This window comes from Punctularia strigosozonata, assembly GCF_000264995.1.
Source record: "Punctularia strigosozonata HHB-11173 SS5 unplaced genomic scaffold PUNSTscaffold_11, whole genome shotgun sequence".
NCBI classification, from domain to species: domain Eukaryota; kingdom Fungi; phylum Basidiomycota; class Agaricomycetes; order Corticiales; family Punctulariaceae; genus Punctularia; species Punctularia strigosozonata.
The window spans coordinates 366,613-386,446 of NW_006767443.1; the positions used below are offsets into that span (position 1 = coordinate 366,613).

The following is a 19,834-nucleotide window of genomic DNA, read 5'->3' on the forward strand; positions in this document are numbered from 1 at the left end:
TTGGCTATGCCTCACCGTCTGGACATATCGCGGAGCAGCCACGCTTGACGCACGACGAGCACGGCACGCTGCGATCGCACCGAAGCTTCAGCCTGCGGTCAACATCGTAACACGACGTCATCAGCACAGATCCACGCGCCAAGCACCAAACGGATGGGAGCGAAATGCGGGGGAGGATGGGTGCGGGGAGGGCGGGGGACACTCAGGCACTACTACGCACCGGCGGCATTCAGCACAGGAGAGTCGATTGGCGCCGCGCCGGCGCTTCTTGGCGGCACCCTCGCCGCTGCCGGACGCGGGGTTGTTGTCGCGCTTCGGAGGGGCGGACATGAGTTAGTTTAGTCTGTATCGCGCGCGCGAAGGAGGATGATGCCCGAATGGAGCAATCGACGGAGGGGGAGGAGGGGGACGAAGGGATAGGTCACGGGATGAAGGGGGTAGGGGAAGGACCAAACGGGCCGGGGGAGGTAGGTGGGGAGGGGAGGGGAGAGGGAAGGTGCGACACTCACGGACGGGTCGTCGGACGCGGTATATATCATCGCGGGATATAAACGCTGGGCTGATTTGGGTGTGGTGTGGCTAGAGGCCGGCGGGTGGATGGGGGAAGGGGCGAAGGATCGGGTGGAGGGCGAGAGGGCGGAGGGGGGGGGCGTCGGCGTACTCGTAGATGAGCGACGGAAGCTTGAGCTAAAGATGAAGCCGAGCCGGGATCAGGTGCCGGATGGGGCGAACGCGAAACGGCAAGGCGCCTGCCCTTGGAAGAGATCCTTGGAACCCGTTGGAGTGGGGCCGGACGGGAGAGAATCCCAAGTGGGTGGGAGGGAGGGGGGGTGCGGTGCGGTGTCCGTGGCGCAACGATTCGTGATTTGCGATTACGGGCTTTCGCCTGTAGTTGCCGTTTTCGGGACGGTAAACCACTTCTGGCGTGTCGGTTGTGAATCAGCCCCAGCTGCGTGACGCGGCCGAGGTGTCGGGTTCAGCTCCTCCTGTCGACGATGCGCACGTCTGCCCTTCCTTATGAGCGCCGCCGAGGGGGCATGAATCTCGATTGCGCAAGCAAAACCAAGCTGTGCACCTCCCCCTCTCTTCGTCCTTGATGCTGCGATAATACCGACCGTTGCAGTGTAAACCAAGCAAGATGAGATTGATAGCCCAGATCCCCAGCGCTCCCTGGCTCTTGCCTACCATTCTGTGTTCTCCCGATCGAACTGCACTACCCCTACCTACCTAACCCACACACGGTCCCAGCGCACCGTGCACGAACGCGCGGGTCTCTTGAACTTCGCCTCTTCCCGCCGGCGTTCAAAACGGACGCCCGCCCAACTCCCGATCTCCGCCTATCGCGGAGATACACGTCCGAAAAAGGCAACATGGAGATCGCGATCAGTCTGCCTCGATGGCTGTGCTGCTCAGGGCCGAGAGGTCGGCTCGTTTGTCGGCCCAGCTGAGCGCTTTCATTCACCGAGACTCAAGAGTGGACTCGTCACCGGCCCGCACATCCCTTGCAGATCCCCGCCCTCTAAACACGCCAATGCAATGCATTCCTCCCCGTCCGCCCGATATGCACGCTATCTCTCTCTCTGTCATCAGGGATGACTACGACGATCAACACCAGAACAGACCGTGTTGTAGCTCGTTGTCGCCCCCCCCACATCTCGAGCCCCGTCTCACGGTTGCTGATCAATCCCCTGTCCGCGCCCGCTAGCGTCCTCATGACGACACCTCCCATAACTGAATACACTTACCCTTACTGCGATCTACCGACTCAGCCCTCATGGATCCCTGCGGCACGCGCGGTGACTGTCACGGGAGCGTCGACCCAAAAGCCGGCGGCTGCCAATGCACGACCATCCATGTATCCAGAATCTGGACAACTCGCGACCGCCAGCCCACCGCCCACCCGCCTACCGCGCAGCGCTCCCCGAACCTTACCGCGCTCTCCGTTAACGTTCTTTAATAATGATAAAAACGAAAAACCTTCACCGCGCTTCGACAACATAATCTATCCAAAAAAAGACCCCGAGATAGCGACCGATACCGATATTTCGCAATGGCAATCCCAGAGATATGTAGCTCTGCGCGCCCTATATAATGCGATCAAGCGCTAATAAAAAAATACTGCCCGGGCGCTCGAGCTGGCGGTTGACGATAGGTTATCTCAGTCCCTCTCCTCGTCGTTCGTGTCTTTTCCACCGGCATCTCAACAAAACAAAATTACTTATACCGCTCCGTCGTCTTGCTGCTGCCTCCGCATCATCGCTCGTGTTGTCTCCAACTGCCTTCTCCTTACTCCAGCTCTCTTATTGAAGTTCTAGCGTCAAATCTGACCAAGGGCGCCCCACGCGCGCACGTGGCCAAAGCCTGGCTGGCACGCGCAGCGGCACTTCGCGATCTTGTCATCGTCACCGCGTACGCGTTGGTCGATCAACAGCGGAACACAACCTTCCCCCCCCCCGCTCGTTCAAGAACGCGGAGCGGGGTATGCGGGTTTAAACGGAAAAAAGCGGGGGGAGAGACACGGTAAAGGAAATTTCTAGCGTGTAAGTCCCCCGGATCCGCGCGTTCTCCCTGCCCCGATGTTTGTTTTTTTACAATACCCCCCCACAGCAGGACGAAAAAAACGCGGTGTAGAGGGCGTGTCATCGCCAATGGGCCTAGGCTGACGAGCCCTGGCATATGCATTGCGTCGAATGTTATGCACGACGAAATATCGTCACGGTTGATACACCGCCCCCGTCCGACTTTGGAACGCGGCGGGCGTCGTTGCTGTCGTTGATCCCGAGCTGCCTGAGGCGTCATCGGCTGCGCTCTACTCCTCACCGCTTTTTGACAACGCGCGCCGCGCTATACCATAGCCGGCCGGACGCATTGCAAACAGTCACGAGAATTCCGCTGGATACTATGCAAGGAAAGGTTATTTTTGTCAGTCCTGTAAGGCAGTCCTGCCGAGCTATCAGAGCGCCCGTGCGTCCACTCACCACATACTCACGCTACCCTTAGTCTGTGAAACCCGGACGTCGGGCAGTGTCCTGCGCCTGCTTACAGCTGCTTCGACTTCGCTGAAACACCAACACTCCCTGTTGGCCGATGACCCACGCGAAACACCTTGTTTCTGCCTCACTATTCATCCTCGGGCTCGTGCAAATCTGCACCGAATTCCTTTTTTGGACCAACTAGGAGAGACTGTTTGCCACTTCCCCAACCACTGCGCCCAGTCGATGCTTCGTTCGCCACTCAATCAGATGATCATCGATCGGAACACGACGCGGACATACAAGCTGTCCTTTACACGTTCATATATTTCATTGTCTCTCCAGTGCGGTTGCTGGAGAGTGGCCATGAAAAAGTATGGGTACCCCGCAACTCTTCACCGTGTTCGTCTCGTCGTGATCTTGCTCGCTGGGCAGGTCTTCTCCCCCTGGAGCCCTCGAGGGTTCGAACAGCAAGTCCGCTAGTCATATATCCCACACCCACGGCGTGACGCAGGGTTCCGGCCGCTCGGTCGTATCCTCCATCTTGGTACGGTGCGTGTGGCGGTGCTTTCGCCCAGAAATCCCTACCGCCGCGCATGGCTTCGATTGGAGCTCAGCGGCGCCGAAGCTCACGAGCATGCAGTCGAGCAGCGCGTGCAAACGCAGTCGAGACGAGCGGTCGAGCCCCCGGTGCAGTGCGATGTCCCGATCTGGATTTTGTGTGTGGACGATATCACCAGTGACCATCCATGCTTACGTCTAGATCTTAAAAAGTTCGTCAGGGTATCTTGATTCTTAAATAAAGCATCGAGGAGATAAGGGAGGAACTGAGAAACCTGTGGATCCGGTGTATCGCTACGTGCCCTGCGCACACGAATATTCAACCATCGTGAGCATCTTTTGAATACAACAATTCTCGGTGATACAATTAGTCTTCGTCGCGAAGGAGAGATTTGAATATCGAACGCAGCGCGATCGATCCAAGGTCCTCAATCGTCCCACTGCACGAGCACGACTTCCTCCCTCCAGGCCTCCTTCTCGTCTTTCCCGCCCTGGCCGACGCAGCAGTCACGCTCGCACGAGAACACCATGCACGTCCCCCACTCCATCCCGATCCCCGTCTTCAGCGCCGCCTCGACCTCCTTCCGCCTCGCCTCCCCGTCCGCTGCTGCGGGCGGGCGCTCGGGCCCGGCCATCTTCGGGCGGAGGACGTTGATGAGGTTCGGCATCAGCTGGCACTCGAACACGCGTGCGCCACCGCACGCCGGGCAGGGAGGTACGCTCGCGGGCGAGTACGTCCGCCGCGCTGCGGCGGGGGTGTTGTTGAATGCGGCACGGGTGACGGAGACGGCCGTGCCCGGCGTCGGGTTCACGGAAGGGTCGGGGAAAAGCTTGCGGAACACGTCGTCGGCCGCGTACGGCAGCGGCGTGCCCTTGAGGTCATATCTGTATACAATCGGCAGCAAGGAAGGGGGGGGGAAAACCTCCGTCAGCGATTCGAGTCGACTGCTTGAGCAGCAGTGCAGATCGCGAGCCCCCGCGATGTTACACACCCACCTCACGCATTGCTCACCCGCGTACCCCGCCCGCTTGGTGAATCGCTCGAACACGTGGTCGAGCTCCATCGAGTTCTCGTACCCCTCCAGCCCCCACTCCCCGCCGCCTCCTTTTCCCTTCCCGCTCTCCGCGTCCGGGTCGTCGACGCTCACTCCGGCGGGGAGCTTCGCCTTCGGCGGCGGCGGGAGGTACTCGGCAGTGGTGGAGAGATATTGCGCGGGATAGGCCGGCGCGGCGGCCCACGGGGAGGTGTCGAGCGTCGCGCCCGCCATAGCCGTCACGAGCTCGGATTCGCCGGACTCGGACTCGTCTTCGGGCTCGGGCTCGGAGGAAGACTCTTCTTCTTCGGAGTCTGAGCCCCTTTCGTCTACTTCATCGGGCGCTTGAGTGGAAGACGGGGGAGGCGCGGACGAGCCGAAGAGCTGGTCGCCCAGTCCACCGAAGCCTGCGCCGAAGGGGGTGGCGCCTCCGGGGCCCTTCATCTATCAGAAGCCTCGCATAAGTAAAATGTCCATTCATCCGGACAATATATATCAACAGGGACAATACGTCGGGAAAGAGAAATCAGCGAAAAGGCAAACACAGATAGCGACGTGATGTGGCGGGACACCCATTTCATCCAAAGCCGAAGAAGCCGCACGGCAGAGAAACAATAGATCGGACGACCGAGTCTAATCGTCGTTGCAGAATCCGAGGCGACCCACTGACGCACTGCGCCGATGGTTCGCACGAAGGGGGTGGTATTTAATCTGACTCACGGAGAACGGGTTCGCTTTCGCAGAGGCTTTGGCCTGCGCCTTCTTCGCTTCGGCAGCGGCGCGCTCTTCCTCCTTCCTGCGCTCGCGCTCGCGCCTGCGCGCCAGCTTCTTCTCGAGCTTCGCCGCGTAGGGTGCATTGAAACGAAGGCCACGCCAGGCTCGCACGCTGATTCCGGGGCGGAGAGGCGGAACGAGGACGGGGGCCGGTCGTGATTTTCGGATACGGGCGTGCCGAAGTGGAGGTGAAACAAAAACGGGAAGGACGCATGGTCAGGACCAACGGAGCGGCGTCCCGGTCGGGTGTATCACACACCGAGAGGCGATTGCGTTTGCTCACCTGCCCTCCTTGCGCTGGCAGCCTGGGTTGGCGCATCCCCAAACGTAGATCGCGCGGTCCATCGGGCTATCCTCGAACGGGCACCACATCTGGACGAGCAGTTGCATCGGCTGCTTGCAGTTCGCACATTCGCTCGAAGAGATCGGTGGTTCACGCGCGAGCAGGAAGGCCTTTGAATCGCAAACGCGGTTTCCGGAAAAGCATGCGTGAATTCCACGGATGGCGAGCGATGGTACAGGTGGGTACTACATACGGGAGTGCCGCCTATGCGGGACACCGCGACATCCAAGATGTCCGAGGAGGACGCGAGAGGTCCATCTGGGACGCCTAGCAGGACGTCCGTCTCGACGTCGGTCGATATCTCCTCGTCCGAATCTGACCAGTCATCCTCGACATTCGGTGCCATGAATGTTACAACCTAGAAGATGATGACGTGTCGTTAGCACACCGGCTTGATATACGGACATCAGAAAGCGAAGATTGCGTTTCAGGAATGCATGAATGGTAATTAAAGATGTTATCGTCAAAACCAGGGGAAGAGGAAACCTCAACCACACGCGGCTCAGACTCGTCATCTGAGGATCATCATGAAGACACGAGGCTAAGATTCGTGTCGCACCTTATGTTACAGATAAGCGAGTGAGCCCGGTGAACTGAGGGAAACCGCAAGAGAGAGAGAGGAACAAGGGAGAGATGTCGAAGTCGATGGCACAACGACACGAGGAGGAAAAATCTGCGGGCACCATTTCATTGCCGGAGAACGTGACTTGGCGCCTTCATTCACTGATGGCGCCGGCGCGCTCGTGTCGCCGCAGGTGCATGACGCTCGAGGTTACTCTGTCTACGTCTTTGAATCTCGTTTGGCTACCTACATAGGCTTGGGGTCTTGGAACTGTGCACTTCAATCTTAGTCCTTCTCTCTCACCATGGTTGCTTCCTGGATATCTACGCTGGCCTCGGTAGGGTACTGCATCAACCCCTCGGCATCTCGTCTGAATACTCAAGCGCGAGCATTGATTTCGCCAGTATGGCGGTTGCGCCTCCTCTGGTCTACGTAGACCAAGGCGTGTCCATGGTTAGGAAGAAGTGTGTTTGCGTTGCCAGTTCGCTCTTCCGCGCAGTGTTCTGATACTGTCCTAGGGACTCGACAGGCTTCTCTCGCGACGTGTGCGCTATTCTGTACGTCGGAGCAAAGTTTGCAACACGTATCACCGAGGCTGAGCCGTATCTTCACAGGCTCATAGCGAACATAACACGCTGTTTCTTCTGGCTCGGCAACCGGTTCGAGTTGGCTCTCCTCGTGCAATCCATACTCATGATCCTGGCACAAGTCCGTACTCACCGGAGCGACGCTCCTGCGCTCATGCCGTCACCTTCTGACACCGTTTGCTGATCTTCCGCGTTCGTCCCACAGCTTGCCTTGTTGTACATCTGCATCCGCTTCCGTCCCGCCATTAGTCCCGAGAACATCGGGATGTCGACGCGGCCCTTTGGGTTCTGGCAGTGGCCGACCTATTCTCGCTACGTCGAGTTCCTGGCTGGTTACATGTCAGTCCCCCTTCGATCCGAGCTCGTCGGACTGGGCTTAATGAACGCCGACTTACCGATCACCGTTCTTCGTTATGTCGTAGCTTGTGCTCGGCCATCCTTTTCCTGATATTCGGCCGCTCGGAGATATTCATATCCATACTCGGTTTCTTCGCTCTTGGCTTGGAGAGTACACTGCCTATACCGCAGTTGATTAGGTTCGTACCGCCATAGTTGCCATTGCGCTCGTGACTGCGATCGCTGACAGTCGCGAACAGCAATTACAAGCAGCGTTCGCTGTATGGGTTTAGAGTCACTACCCTACTCGGATGGGTAGGCGGAGACGCGTTCAAGTAAGCCCTTAGACGTTCCAGCATAGCTTCCCGAAGTCTCACTCGCCGGCTTTCTATCATCTTCTATAGGACTGTCTACTTCTTCCTGCAGCACTCTCCATTGCAGTTCAAGGTGTGCTCCATCTTCCAGCTGTCGATCGATCTAGGTCTGTCAGACCTGCTCCGTTCTGTGGTCTCGTTACTCAATGCATTGCTACGTAACAGCTATCGTTGTGCAGGGGTTTGTCTACGGTAGCCCTCCACCGGAAAGCGTCGTGTTGGAGGTGGACGACATCGAGCAGGCGCTTGCTCTTGACCAGGATTAGACTTAGGTGATATCTGCGACTGTACCATGTAGTTTACTCTCTGGTGCCCGTAATGTGTGTCCTACTTGCGTTCGCAAACGCGATTCTGTACGTCAGTCGTTACCCGTCGCAAGCGAGCGTCAAAGCGCAGCTTGCCGCGATGGCGCGGAGGCGCAGTGTTGGCTTCCCTTTTCGGACACGAAAGTCCATCACCTTCCTCCGCCCACCTCTGTCCTCCCCCAGCCGCAGTTTCATCTGCTTGGCTGCCACCCTTTACGACCATGGACGCCTCAAAACCGATAGCGTTTTGTGAACATGTACAGCTCTCCAGCCTTGGCGTCCAGCCGGCCTCGATATCCTTCCAGGTCAGTAGCCAACGCGTCATTGCCAACCTGTACCGCTGCGGGCGCGCATTCTCGACGGCTGACGATGACCTGTCTTGCAGACGTTGACGCTCGAGTCCGACCACTTCATCTGTGTGCGGGAGCAGTTGAATGGGCAGAACCAGGTCGTGATCATCGACCTGGCCGACGCGAACAATGTGCTACGTCGGCCCATCACGGCGGACTCTGCCATTATGCACCCTCATCAAAAGATCCTGGCGTTGAAGGGTACGTGCTCTAGCACTCGCTCTCAGAGACGCAGGGCGAACTGAAACATCAACTACGCGCAGCTGGCCGGACGCTCCAGGTTTTCAACATCGAGACGAAGCAAAAGGTCAAGTCGCACGTCAACAACGAGGACATCGTCTTCTGGAAGTGGATATCTGACTCGGCCATCGGCATGGTCACCGACTCGTCCGTCTACCATTGGTCCATCTCCGACGCCACCTCCCCGCCCCAGAAGATCTTCGACCGTCACCCGACCCTTGCCGGCGCGCAGATCATCAACTACCGCACCACCGACGACGAGAAGTGGCTCGTTCTGGTCGGCATCTCGGGAAACACCACGAATCCGAGCGCGTTCAAGGTGAAGGGCGCGATGCAGCTGTACAGCAGGGAGAGGGGCGTCAGCCAGCCGATCGAGGGTCATGCCGCTGCATTCGCGGAGGTGAAGCTGGACGGGCACACGAAGCCCACGAAGCTCTTCACGTTCTCGGTTCGGACCGCACAAGGCGCGAAGGTTAGCTTTCCTATCGTGATCCACCGTTTATTCCGTCTGATCTCGCTTTCAGCTACATATCGTGGAGATCGACCACCAGGCCCCCGACCCACCTTTCGCCAAGAAGGCCGTGGATGTCTACTTCCCTCCGGAGGCGACCAACGACTTCCCGGTCGCAATGCAGGTCTCGAAGAAACACGGCATCGTCTACCTTGTCACCAAGTTCGGCTTCATCCATCTCTATGACCTAGAGTCCGGCGCCTGCATTTATATGAACCGTATCTCCGGCGAGACGATCTTCGTCACGGCTGAGCACGAGGCGACGAACGGTATCATTGGCGTGAACAGGAAGGGCCAGGTGTTGAGCGTCAATGTCGACGAGAACACCATCATCCCGTACATCCTGACCACTTTGAACAACACGGAGCTCGCGTTCAAGCTGGCGAGCCGAGCCAACCTGCCTGGTGCGGATGACTTGTACATTAAGCAATACCAGCAGCTCTTCGCGAGTGGCCAGTTTGGGGAGGCGGCCAAGGTCGCCGCGAACTCACCTCGGGTATGTGAACGTTGTTAATTTATGTATGGACGTCACTGACGCAATCTTTCGTCCAGGGTATCCTGCGCACGGCGCAGGTGATCGAGTCCTTCAAGTCTGCACCTACTCCGCCAGGCGGCCTCTCTCCGATCCTGCAGTACTTTGGCATTCTGCTAGAGAAGGGCGAACTTAACCACCTTGAGTCGCTCGAACTCGCGCGCCCCGTGCTTCAGCAAGGCAGGAAGCAGCTTCTCGAGAAGTGGCTGAAGGAGAACAAGCTCACTTGCAGCGAGGAACTTGGTGACATCGTCCGCCTCCACGACATGACCCTCGCTCTGAGCGTCTACCTCCGCGCGAACGTTCCCAACAAGGTCATCGCCTGCTTCGCCGAGACAGGGCAGACGGACAAGATCGTCCTCTACTCCAAGAAGGTCGGATACCAGCCGGACTACGTCAGCCTGTTGCAGCACATCATGCGCACGAACCCGGACAAGGGAGCGGAATTTGCGATGCAGCTCGTGAACGACGACTCGGGCCCGTTGGTAGACGTCGAGCGCGTCGTGGACATCTTCATGGCGCAGAACATGATCCAGCCCGCGACTTCATTCCTCCTGGACGCGCTGAAGGACAACAAGCCGGAGCAGGGTCACCTCCAGACCCGACTCCTCGAGATGAACCTCCTGCACGCTCCTCAGGTCGCGGACGCTATCCTCGGCAACGAGATGTTCACGCACTACGACCGCCCCCGCATCGCCAACCTTTGCGAGCGCGCTGGCCTTCTGCAACGGGCGTTGGAGCACTATGAGGACATCGCCGACATCAAGCGCGCGGTCGTCCACACGAATGCCCTTCAGCCCGAGTGGCTCGTGGATTACTTCAGCCGCCTCACGACAGAGCAGTCGATGGCCTGTATGCAGGAGATGCTGCGGGTCAACATCCGCCAGAATCTCCAGATCGTCATACAGATCGCGACAAAGTACTCGGATATCCTTGGCCCTGTCAAACTCATCGAGATGTTCGAAAGCTTCAAGAGCTTCGAGGGTCTCTACTACTACCTCGGCTCTATCGTCAACCTCAGCCAAGACCCCGAGGTTCACTTCAAGTACATCCAGGCCGCTTGCCGTACGGGCCAGATCCGCGAGGTCGAGCGCATCTGCCGCGAGAGCAACTACTACAACCCGGAGAAGGTCAAGAACTTCCTCAAGGAGGTCAAGCTCTCCGACCAGCTGCCGCTCATCATCGTCTGCGACCGCTTCGACTTTGTCCACGACTTGGTTCTTTACCTCTACCAGAACGGGCTCACCAGCTTTATCGAGGTATACGTTCAGCGCGTCAACTCTGCTAGGACTCCCCAGGTTATCGGTGGCCTTTTGGACGTGGATTGCGACGAAACGACGATCAAGAGTCTCCTGGCGTCGGTGACCGGCAATTTCCCCATCGACGAACTTGTTCAAGAGGTCGAGACCCGGAACCGTCTGAAATTGATCCTCCCGTGGCTTGAAGCCCGTGTCCAGGCTGGCAGCCAGGACCCTGCTGTCTACAACGCGCTCGCGAAGATTTACATCGACAGCAACAACAACCCCGAGTCCTTCCTGAAGGAGAACAATCTCTACGAGCCCCTCGTCGTCGGCAAGTTCTGCGAGGCTCGCGACCCTTACCTCGCGTACATCGCGTACGCCAAGGGCTTCTGCGACGATGAGCTCATCGCGATCACCAACGAGAACTCTATGTTCAAGCAGCAGGCTCGCTACCTAGTGAAGCGTCGTCAACCCGAGCTTTGGGCGCAGGTCCTCACACCCGACAACATCCATCGCCGCGCCCTCATCGATCAAATCGTCGCAACTGCGATACCTGAGTGCACCGACCCCGACGATGTCTCCGTCACTGTCAAGGCGTTCCTGTCGGCTGACCTCCCGCTTGAGCTCATCGAGCTTTTGGAGAAGATTATCATCGAGCCCTCACCCTTCAGCGACAACAAGAACCTCCAGAACTTGCTCCTCCTTACCGCCATCCGCGCGGACAAGGGCAAGGTCGTTGGTTACATCCAAAAGTTGCAGAACTACGATGTCGCCGAGATCGCCAAGATCGCGACCGACCACGGCCTGTACGAAGAAGCTCTGACGATCTACAAGAAGTACGAGCAACATGTCATGGCGATGAACGTACTTGTCGAACACATCGTCTCCATCGACCGCGCGTTGGATTACGCTACGAAGGTCAACCAGCCTGAGGTGTGGAGCCGGCTTGCGAAGGCGCAGTTGGATGGTCTTCGGGTGAAGGACGCGATCGACTCCTACATCAAGGCGCAGGACCCCTCGAACTTCCTTGAGGTCATCGAGATCGCTAGCCACGCCGGCAAGTACGACGACCTCGTTCGCTTCCTGCAGATGGCCCGCAAGACGCTCCGCGAGCCCAAGATCGATACAGAGCTCGCGTACGCGTACGCCAAGACTGATCGCCTGCACGACATGGAGGACTTCTTGAGCATGACCAACGTCGCGGACATTCTCGAGGTCGGCGAGAAGTGCTTCGAGGACGAGCTATATCAGGCCGCCAAGCTGCTGTTCACCAGCATCTCGAACTGGGCCCGGCTCGCGACGACGCTCATCTACCTCGGCGAGAACCAGGCTGCCGTCGAGAGCGCGCGCAAGGCCGGCAACACCCAGGTATGGAAGCAAGTGCACGCGGCGTGCATGGAGAAGGCCGAGTTCCGTCTCGCGCAAATTTGCGGTCTCAACATAGTCGTTCACGCCGAGGAGCTCCCCGCCCTGGTCACGTCTTACGAGCGCAAAGGCCACTTCGATGAGGTGCTCGCCCTCTTGGAGGCAGCCCTCAGCCTGGAGCGCGCGCACATGGGCATCTTCACCGAGCTCGCGATCCTGTACAGCAAGTACAGGCCGGAGAAGCTGATGGAGCACCTCAAGTTGTTCGTCTCGCGCATCAACATCCCGAAGGTCATCAAGGCCGCCGAGCGCGCGCACCTCTGGCCCGAGCTCGTCTTCTTGTACATCAAATACGACGAGTTTGACAACGCTGCGCTGGCGATGATCGAGCGCTCGGCCGACGCCTGGGAGCACAATCAATTCAAGGACGTCATCGTCCGCGTCGCGAATGTCGAGATCTACTACAAGGCTGTTTCGTTTTACCTTCAGGAGCAGCCGACGCTCTTGACCGACCTCCTCTCCGTGCTCATTCCAAGGATAGACCACGCTCGCGTCGTCCGCACCTTCCGACAAATCGACCACATTCCGCTCATCCGCCCTTATCTCATCGCCGTACAACACGTAAGTGACACTTGTGTTTTGTTCAAAAAAATCAGCTCACCGCGTGTCTCAGCTCAATATCGAGGCCGTCAACGATGCCTACAACGACTTGCTCATCGAAGAGGAGGACTACAAGACACTACGCGACTCCATCGATAGCTTTGACAACTTCGATAACATCGGTCTTGCCCGGCGGCTAGAGAAGCACGAGCTTCTGGAGTTCCGACGACTGGCCGCCCACTTGTACAAGGTCTGTGCTCTGTGACCCTCATCCCGCCTCGCCGCAGGCTGACGAACTTGCCCATAGAAAAACTCGAAGTGGGACGAGTCGATCGCGCTGTCAAAGCAGGACAAGCTGTACAAGGACGCGATGGTTACCGCTGCCACGTCCGCCTCGCAAGAGGTCGCGGAGGACCTGCTGTCCTACTTCGTCGACATAGGCAACAAGGAGTGCTTCGCGGCGACGCTCTTCATTTGCTTCGATCTCCTGCGCTCAGACCTCGTCGAGGAGCTCTCATGGCAGCACGCACTCAACGACTTCTACATGCCGTACAAGATACAGGTGCAGCGTGCGCTTGTGGACAAGGTTGCGGCATTGGAGAAGCAGGTGAAGGAGCTCGCGACGAAGGAGACGAAGAAGGAGCAGCAGGAGGCGGATGCGCCGATAATCAACCCGGGCGGGTTCGGCAACAGGTTGTTGTTGACGCAGGGCGGGTAAGGGTGCTCTCGATTGGGAACGTGCTGCATTCGTCGCTGACATCACCTCGTTCCAGGTTCACAGGGCAGGCGCCTCCACCTATGCCTCTAGCGAACGGCGCCCCGAATGGCATGATGCCGGTAAGTCTCACCTAGTTCGGCCTCAAGTAGACTCTTGCTGACTGCTGCGGCCCAGATGATGACTGGGATGCCTGGTTTCTGAGGGCTGATCGACGGAGGATGGAGCTTTCGTTTATCTGTACATGATGGACTGTTAATATCGACCGTATGCACTGTGGCTAGCTGCTAATGGATTTCCTTGTTTATCTCTCTCAAGATCCTCGTCCACGCCAGATTGACCACCACGAATCGTGTTCAAACCGACGGCAGTCTTCGGCGACGCCTGTTGGTATTCGTCAGCCGGTGATATATAAGTTCCAGTTAGCCATGTTTGAGACGAATTGCCACCGTTATCGGTGTCAGCAACTACATAGATTGGTTTCACCGATTGCTGGACCGCGTAGCTTTGGCTTCGCATCGACAAAGATTTTGCCTTGTGTCACTATGCTCGTTGGACGAACTTGCTACGCATGAATGGAATGACGCCGTGATGACTATCGCTGGTAAGGTTTGCTGGTTGGTCGGCATGTTGTCCCATCCATGCCTCATGTCTACCGACGTGCATGTCTAGAACACCCTGATCGCCCTTACTCTGCATCTTTGTTGATGTTGACGTCGTTGAACGCCCTAGATTTAGATGATCGGGCGAATGACGAGTAGAGAAACCGCAAGTAACCTTTTAGCGGGCTTCAACCTGTGCAACCCTTTGGTCGGAAGCGCTCCGGAGCGGGCGGGCGGGCGGAAGGCGCGGCCTCAGCCACCCCCCGACTTTCTCAAGGTCTTCCACACCCGCCGCTGCTGCACGTTGCTCTGCTCTGAGATTCTCTCTGCACGCCCCTCGACGAAGCAGCACTCGATAACAGTCCTCTACCCCCTTGGCTGTTGGCGACAGCTCGGTCAACCATGCCTTTGTGTGGCGCCCCATCTGGAAGTTCAGGCCTTGGCCGTAGACCTGTGCGCGTCATACCTGCACGGTTCGCCGACTCGATTCGAGAGCTCACACGCGTGTTTTGTGGCTCAGATACAGCGCAAGGTGGTCGTGTGCGGCGACGGTGCCTGCGGTGAGCGTTCTCCTATGACTTTTGTTAGCGGGATGGTGCGTACTAAATGGCGCGTTTGCTGACAGGGAAGACCTCACTCCTCAACGTCTTCACACGCGGATTCTTCACGCAGATCTAGTGAGCCCCCTGCTGCTTGTGTCGGGCGCTGCGATTTACTTAGCCAAACAGTGAACCTACGGTGTTCGAGAACTACGTGCACGACCTTTATGTGGATGATCAGCTGGTTGAACTTAGCTTATGGGATACGGCCGGTACGTCCTTGTCATCCCCCGTCATACACATAGATACGATATATTGACATGCCACGCGCCTGCTCATCCAGGTCAGGAAGAATTCGACCGGCTACGATCGCTCAGTTATGCGGAAACGCACGTCGTCATGATATGCTTCTCGGTAGACAACCCGGTGTCATTAGATAACGTAGAGGCCAAGGTGAGCTAAATCATCGCCCTTCACGATCCGCAGACAGCTGACGTTTCACGCAGTGGATAGACGAGATCCTAGAATATTGTCCGGGCGTGAAGCTGGTCCTTGTGGGTGTGTGCAGACAATCTGATGATTTACGGGTGAACTCCCGAGACTAACGCGTCGGTCAGCGTTGAAATGCGATTTACGAGAGGATCGCGGCGTTGCAGAACGTCTGGCGCGTTATGGGACGCACACGGTCCAGTACGAGGAGGGCTTGGCTGTGGCGAGGCGAATACGAGCGTCGCGATACCTAGGTGAGCAACCAGACACCCTCTTATTGCTTCCTCCTTCCTCTTCAACAACGCTCATCATATTGCTCTCAGAATGCTCCTCCAAGCACAACCGTGGCGTTAACGAGGTTTTCTACGAAGCGGCACGCGTATCGTTAGCCACTCGGCCCAAAAGCACGTCAGGCGGCGGCTGCATCATCATGTAGTCGCCCTCCACACCAGGCTCCTCAATCTCGTCTATACCCTTATATGGCGCGACTCACACTGGACGGCACCTTTCCGTCTCTCTCGTCAACAATAAACGCTCGGACTACACTACTCGTCATTTTACGGACTATCTATCATTTTCTTCCTTCTCGTGCCTTGTTTTTCCTTGGTTATGGTTCATGCCGTTTACTCCCGTACCATCTGCCGCCTCCAATCTGCATGCCGCTGTCTCGTAGTTTTCCTTGCGCATCCCATACTCGCATCACTCTCATGTATTATCCTGTATCTTATTGGGTACTATGGCTATGGAAATGGGGCGTCTCGGACTCCATCTGCTGCGCCGGAGAGTGCTGGTACAAGAGGACTCAACGAACGTTCCGGGAGGATATCACGACCTCGTTGCGGATGTGTTCATCCGCGCATATTGCGAGCGCTTGCCGGGCGCCGTCTACGAGCTCGAGGACTCGGGGGTGCTCCAGACGATCCATCTCCTCGATCTGAGCGAACCTCGACGTGAGTCAGTGGCAGGCATATGTGCTTGTGGGCACTCCGTTCTTCATTCCCTTGCGCAGACTGCTGGCCAAATGCGAGATAGCACTTGCATGCAAAGTGGGACAGCAGAGCCCCAACTCTACAAAACGCAAAACATCACGGTAGGGAAAGCAGCAGTCATCCAGCGGTCCATGTTATCTATATTCTATGTCTATCAGGTCAATACGGTCTATAGCCGGTCACATCCTATCTGAGACGATAATTGATACTTAGTATCTATGCATTAGCACGCAGGTACGGTCAACGGTATTTTGACGGTTGTCTGGTATCAAGGTCAGCAAGTTCCCCGCAGGCTGGTAACACGGGTATATACTTACTGCAAGCCCCTGATCATCCCAAAACAATCAGTATATCACAGGTTCGATCAAGAGGTACCAGTACATACTGAGAGGGAGGTTTCTTTATATTTCACCGACATGTCGGCTGCAGTCAATCGCATAGCCGCGATCGCCTCGTCCAAGGTGACGCTATACACGCCATCGCTAGCCATAGCAAGCTGAGCAGCCGTCACCGCCTTCACGGCCCCGAGCGAATTCCGTTCCTGCACCACTTTGGTCAGAATATGCAGCGTTGGACAGCGAAGACCGATGTTAGTTGGCACACGCACGATGCACGGCACTTGGACCAGGCCATCAATGGGATCGCACGTTAAACCGAGGTTGTGTTCGATCCCGATCTCGGCAGCTTGCAGAACCGTCTCGGGTGATGCTATAAGACAGCTAGCTCGTCGGCGTGCATAAGGAACGATGAACAGAAACGCACGTACCTCCCATGCACGCAGCAAAGCCCGCACTGGCCATGGAACAAGCGACTGCATTTAATCGTGAGTGATACGTGCCACGGCGAGCATTTGAATCGGGCGCGAACCTCCGACTTCTGCTTGGCATCCGCCTTCGGCTGCTGATATGGTGCTCCCCCGCTTGAATAGCATTCCGACAGCCTGCGATGATGTTAGATATCCCATAGCTGCACTGTGTAAGTAGCCCATGACGTACCGCAGCGGTTAGCAGGAACGTTTGTATTGCCTGTATCCACCACCATCAGTCATAGACAGGCATAGGCCGCGTAAAAAATGGGCAACGCATACCTTCTCGGGATCATCGGTGACGAACTCCACGATGTACTTGAGTACGGCCGGGATCACGCCCGCAGCGCCGTTGGTGGGGGACGTGACGATCCTCCCGCCGGAAGCGTTGACCTCATTCACCGCGATTGCGTAGCATGACAGGAAGTCCATCGCAGGAATGACCGTTTTGCGCTGTCATCACATCATTCTCAGCATCGCAGTCCTCAGGAAAGACGGAAAGAGGAGGTACTCACAGGGGGCATCGGCAACATGGCGTGGTCAAGGGCGCCGACGACCCTCGTTGACCTCGCGGGACTGAGGTGTCCTCGACCCGTGGCGTGTTTCGGCGCTTCGCCCGCTTTAGTTTGCGTACCGCCGGAAGACAGCCGGCTTTGGTGCAGTGGGAGCGGCAGGTCCGGAGTTTTCCCTTCGAGCAGGCCGACGGGAGCCGAGCTGGCCTCAATGCGCGGGGCCGAGGACACAGGCGCAACGAGTCCTGGATAGAATCTAAACCCGCTTCATTGATTAGCCAATTGCCGAGGGATGATGAGGATGTGGTCGCACCCTCTCATCAGTCGCCTGTACAGCATTGGTGCTCTCCTACGGAGCCCAAGACGGCCGGGAAGGGTGGCGGAAGACGTGGAAACGCCAGTGCGGATACACTCGTCCATCACGGACCAGATGCGCATCAACTGCGTTGCCGCTCTTGAGAGGAGGAGCAAGAGTAATGTAGTGGAAATTCGACGGACCTTCTCGTGAATCTGGTCGTGAGGCGTCCCGAAGTACAACTCGTTGTCGTATACGATCTGCGCGATCGTCATCTGGATATCCATGTCAGAACCGGGGTCGCTAAGCTGCATGCATCTCGGAACTCAAAGATGAAAGTGTTCGTACGTTGTGCTCCCTGGTGAGTGCAAGCAACCCATCTCCCGTCGCGAAGGGGTAGGGCGGTTTGTCTGCTGGCGGAAACTCGGCCTTAACCACCCCTGGGGCGGACTGGTGCTCCGGATCCGGCGAGTTGACAGTCGTATGTTGATGAAGCCGGGCACCGTGCACGGAAGACTTGTCAACACCCTTGTAAAACAGGTTCTCGTCCACTGATTAAGATGAGCAACGGAATGACCGCGAAAGGCGAGGAGAATACCTTTAGTCTTCTCGTTGACGACGAATCCGCCCCCAACGCTTGTCAAGCAGGCGAATGAAGTGATACCCAAACATCAACAATTCTGCGCTCACCTGAAATACTCTATCGGAAAGCCAGTTAGTTGTGGCGGGGAGCAGCGAGCATACAACATCGTGTCGTACCATTCGTCGCGAGCAAATCGCCGTTCTCGTCGAAGACGGAAAACCGCATCTACCGGCCCGTATCGTCAGATGGATAGCCCGAGCCTAGCATGTTGACATACTCCATTGGGGTGCGTCTTCAATACCTGCAAAGGGAAAGTAGCATTTAGCTCCATCAGCCTATAACCTGAGTAGACGTACCTGATCCCATCGCCATATCATATCCCTGTCCATATCGTAGTGGATGGAATATTTTCCTCCTAGCACGAGCCTCTTGTCGTTCATTATGGACATGTAGCGGGAGGGGATGGTGCCGGTGTCGATGGTTTCGGGATCCGAGCCTTCGAGACCCAGAAGGACAGCTTGCGGGGTGTGATGGCTATGACCACGGAGTCAACATACTGGCCGTTTGCTTGAACAGGGTCGAAAAGCGACCAATCACCCTTTTCCTGTGGCCGCGAGAGAGCCGTATCTGGTCGACCGTATCACGTTCAAATATTCAATCATGGACGGCCACGTTTTCGTAAAGGGGCTCACAAAGTAATCTTGACAGACCGGACCTAACGACCAGTCAAGACGCGATTCTCGGCCTCCTAGACAAGTGAAGAAGCGCATACCTTGTCGAGTAAACCAAGTTGCTCCAGATCCTGGATGAAGATCTTCCCCGCCCGCATAGGACCAACGGTATGTGAACTACTTGGCCCCACTTCACGACGTCCGTATTAACTCCCCTGTTTCGTGGCCTTGCGAGATGACGAGCCGATGTTAACTCACCACCTATACTGAACAGGTCAAATGTGGATATGACGGCATGCTCGGGGAGAACGCGTTCGGGCTCGTCCAGCGGGCGCTCGTCATCGGGCAACAGCGCCCCCGACTCATCGTGAGCCTCGTCCTTTCGCAAGATTCTTGACGCTCTGTACGTCCTTATATCGCGTGGAGATCGGTGAGTTGTGGCGGGTCGCACGGATGGCGAGCGTAGAGTTCGCGTGAGTCGACCAAGTCGGGCGGCGAGCATCGTAAACGCCGTCTAGCACGGCGAGGATGGTATTTTGTCGAGCAACAATAACTGACGGAACTCGGTATGGGATGCGTTGAGCAGGCACGGAGAGTTGGCTCCGGAGTTTCAGTCGACCAATCGGACAAACTTCGTTATGTATGTATTTGAGCCAGGGGGAACGCGTCGCGGACTCGCGCTCAACCAAGAAGCAGTGTTGGGCGAACTGCCTTTGATACCACACACAACGACAGCATCCGCGATCTCTACACACGCTTACTTGCATACTTATGCATGCCTTCGCGGAAAATATTGAATGTGTCCCGCGACGGAATGAGAAGGTGCGGAAGTGCGCATAATTCGCATCCGCGCTTCCGCACCTACCTCGAGCACATAAAAGCTAAGTATCCTGGTCACACTGATCTCCAGCATTCTAGTTCTAGCCATCACCGCCGCTGCCAAAGAT

At 57.0% G+C, this 19,834-nt stretch overlaps 6 protein-coding genes across 6 annotated transcripts in view; 3 read left to right on the top strand and 3 right to left on the bottom strand.

The window, feature by feature from the left end:
• PUNSTDRAFT_54365 (uncharacterized protein) overlaps positions 1-574 on the bottom strand; it is a 5,081-nt gene extending 4,507 nt beyond the window's left edge. Inside the window, exons 1-3 of the mRNA XM_007386472.1 lie at positions 510-574; positions 221-312; positions 16-92 (exon numbers count right to left, since the gene is read on the bottom strand). Of these exons, the coding sequence (XP_007386534.1) occupies positions 16-92; positions 221-312; positions 510-539 (199 nt within the window). The 5' untranslated portion in view covers positions 540-574. The remainder of the gene's footprint in view (positions 1-15; positions 93-220; positions 313-509) is intronic.
• Positions 575-3,961: 3,387 nt separating this feature from the next.
• On the bottom strand, positions 3,962-6,030 carry PUNSTDRAFT_73370 (uncharacterized protein; the record flags this gene model as incomplete). Its single annotated transcript, XM_007386473.1, has 5 exons — positions 3,962-4,418; positions 4,530-4,974; positions 5,260-5,453; positions 5,625-5,794; positions 5,878-6,030. 5 exons carry the CDS (start codon positions 6,028-6,030, stop codon positions 3,962-3,964), a joined length of 1,419 nt encoding a protein of 472 aa, XP_007386535.1.
• A 621-nt stretch (positions 6,031-6,651) lies between these two features.
• PUNSTDRAFT_73257 (uncharacterized protein) lies at positions 6,652-7,281 on the top strand (the record flags this gene model as incomplete). Its single annotated transcript, XM_007386474.1, has 4 exons — positions 6,652-6,710; positions 6,765-6,803; positions 6,861-6,954; positions 7,039-7,281. The coding sequence occupies 4 exons, from the start codon at positions 6,652-6,654 to the stop codon at positions 7,279-7,281; spliced, it is 435 nt and encodes a 144-aa protein (XP_007386536.1).
• Positions 7,282-8,029: 748 nt separating this feature from the next.
• PUNSTDRAFT_145434 (clathrin heavy chain 1) lies at positions 8,030-13,713 on the top strand. The gene is made up of 9 exons (XM_007386475.1): positions 8,030-8,153; positions 8,234-8,399; positions 8,462-8,910; positions 8,963-9,445; positions 9,502-12,708; positions 12,761-12,937; positions 12,995-13,401; positions 13,461-13,524; positions 13,580-13,713. Exons 1-9 carry the CDS (start codon positions 8,070-8,072, stop codon positions 13,604-13,606), a joined length of 5,064 nt encoding a protein of 1,687 aa, XP_007386537.1. The 5' UTR covers positions 8,030-8,069; the 3' UTR covers positions 13,607-13,713.
• Positions 13,714-14,345: 632 nt separating this feature from the next.
• Positions 14,346-15,730, top strand: PUNSTDRAFT_90840 (uncharacterized protein). Its single transcript, XM_007386476.1, has 8 exons — positions 14,346-14,457; positions 14,525-14,564; positions 14,630-14,681; positions 14,733-14,815; positions 14,887-14,996; positions 15,050-15,101; positions 15,161-15,286; positions 15,356-15,730. The coding sequence occupies exons 1-8, from the start codon at positions 14,407-14,409 to the stop codon at positions 15,466-15,468; spliced, it is 627 nt and encodes a 208-aa protein (XP_007386538.1). The 5' UTR covers positions 14,346-14,406; the 3' UTR covers positions 15,469-15,730.
• A 415-nt stretch (positions 15,731-16,145) lies between these two features.
• On the bottom strand, positions 16,146-19,815 carry PUNSTDRAFT_121995 (L-serine ammonia-lyase; the record flags this gene model as incomplete). Its single annotated transcript, XM_007386477.1, has 22 exons — positions 16,146-16,283; positions 16,339-16,347; positions 16,407-16,562; positions 16,629-16,729; positions 16,788-16,832; positions 16,889-16,961; positions 17,017-17,046; positions 17,109-17,279; positions 17,342-17,594; positions 17,652-17,779; positions 17,837-17,908; positions 17,982-18,184; positions 18,232-18,269; positions 18,324-18,333; positions 18,393-18,441; positions 18,494-18,517; positions 18,573-18,750; positions 18,814-18,843; positions 18,909-18,931; positions 18,989-19,077; positions 19,146-19,185; positions 19,753-19,815. 22 exons carry the CDS (start codon positions 19,813-19,815, stop codon positions 16,245-16,247), a joined length of 1,824 nt encoding a protein of 607 aa, XP_007386539.1. The 3' UTR covers positions 16,146-16,244.
• Between the last annotated feature and the right edge of the window lie 19 nt (positions 19,816-19,834).

What these genes read in the sequence shown, in the direction of transcription:
- PUNSTDRAFT_145434 (XM_007386475.1), top strand. Translation starts at nt 8,070, where the DNA reads ATGGACGCCTCAAAACCGATAGCGTTTTGTGAACATGTACAGCTCTCC. An exon ending in CGGCCTCGATATCCTTCCAG is followed by an intron (nt 8,154 to 8,233) that starts GTCAGTAGCCAA and finishes CCTGTCTTGCAG; the next exon opens with ACGTTGACGCTCGAGTCCGA. An exon ending in TTGTTGTTGACGCAGGGCGG is followed by an intron (nt 13,402 to 13,460) that starts GTAAGGGTGCTC and finishes ACCTCGTTCCAG; the next exon opens with GTTCACAGGGCAGGCGCCTC.
- PUNSTDRAFT_90840 (XM_007386476.1), top strand. Translation starts at nt 14,407, where the DNA reads ATGCCTTTGTGTGGCGCCCCATCTGGAAGTTCAGGCCTTGGCCGTAGA. An exon ending in CAGGCCTTGGCCGTAGACCT is followed by an intron (nt 14,458 to 14,524) that starts GTGCGCGTCATA and finishes TTTGTGGCTCAG; the next exon opens with ATACAGCGCAAGGTGGTCGT. An exon ending in GGATTCTTCACGCAGATCTA is followed by an intron (nt 14,682 to 14,732) that starts GTGAGCCCCCTG and finishes TTAGCCAAACAG; the next exon opens with TGAACCTACGGTGTTCGAGA.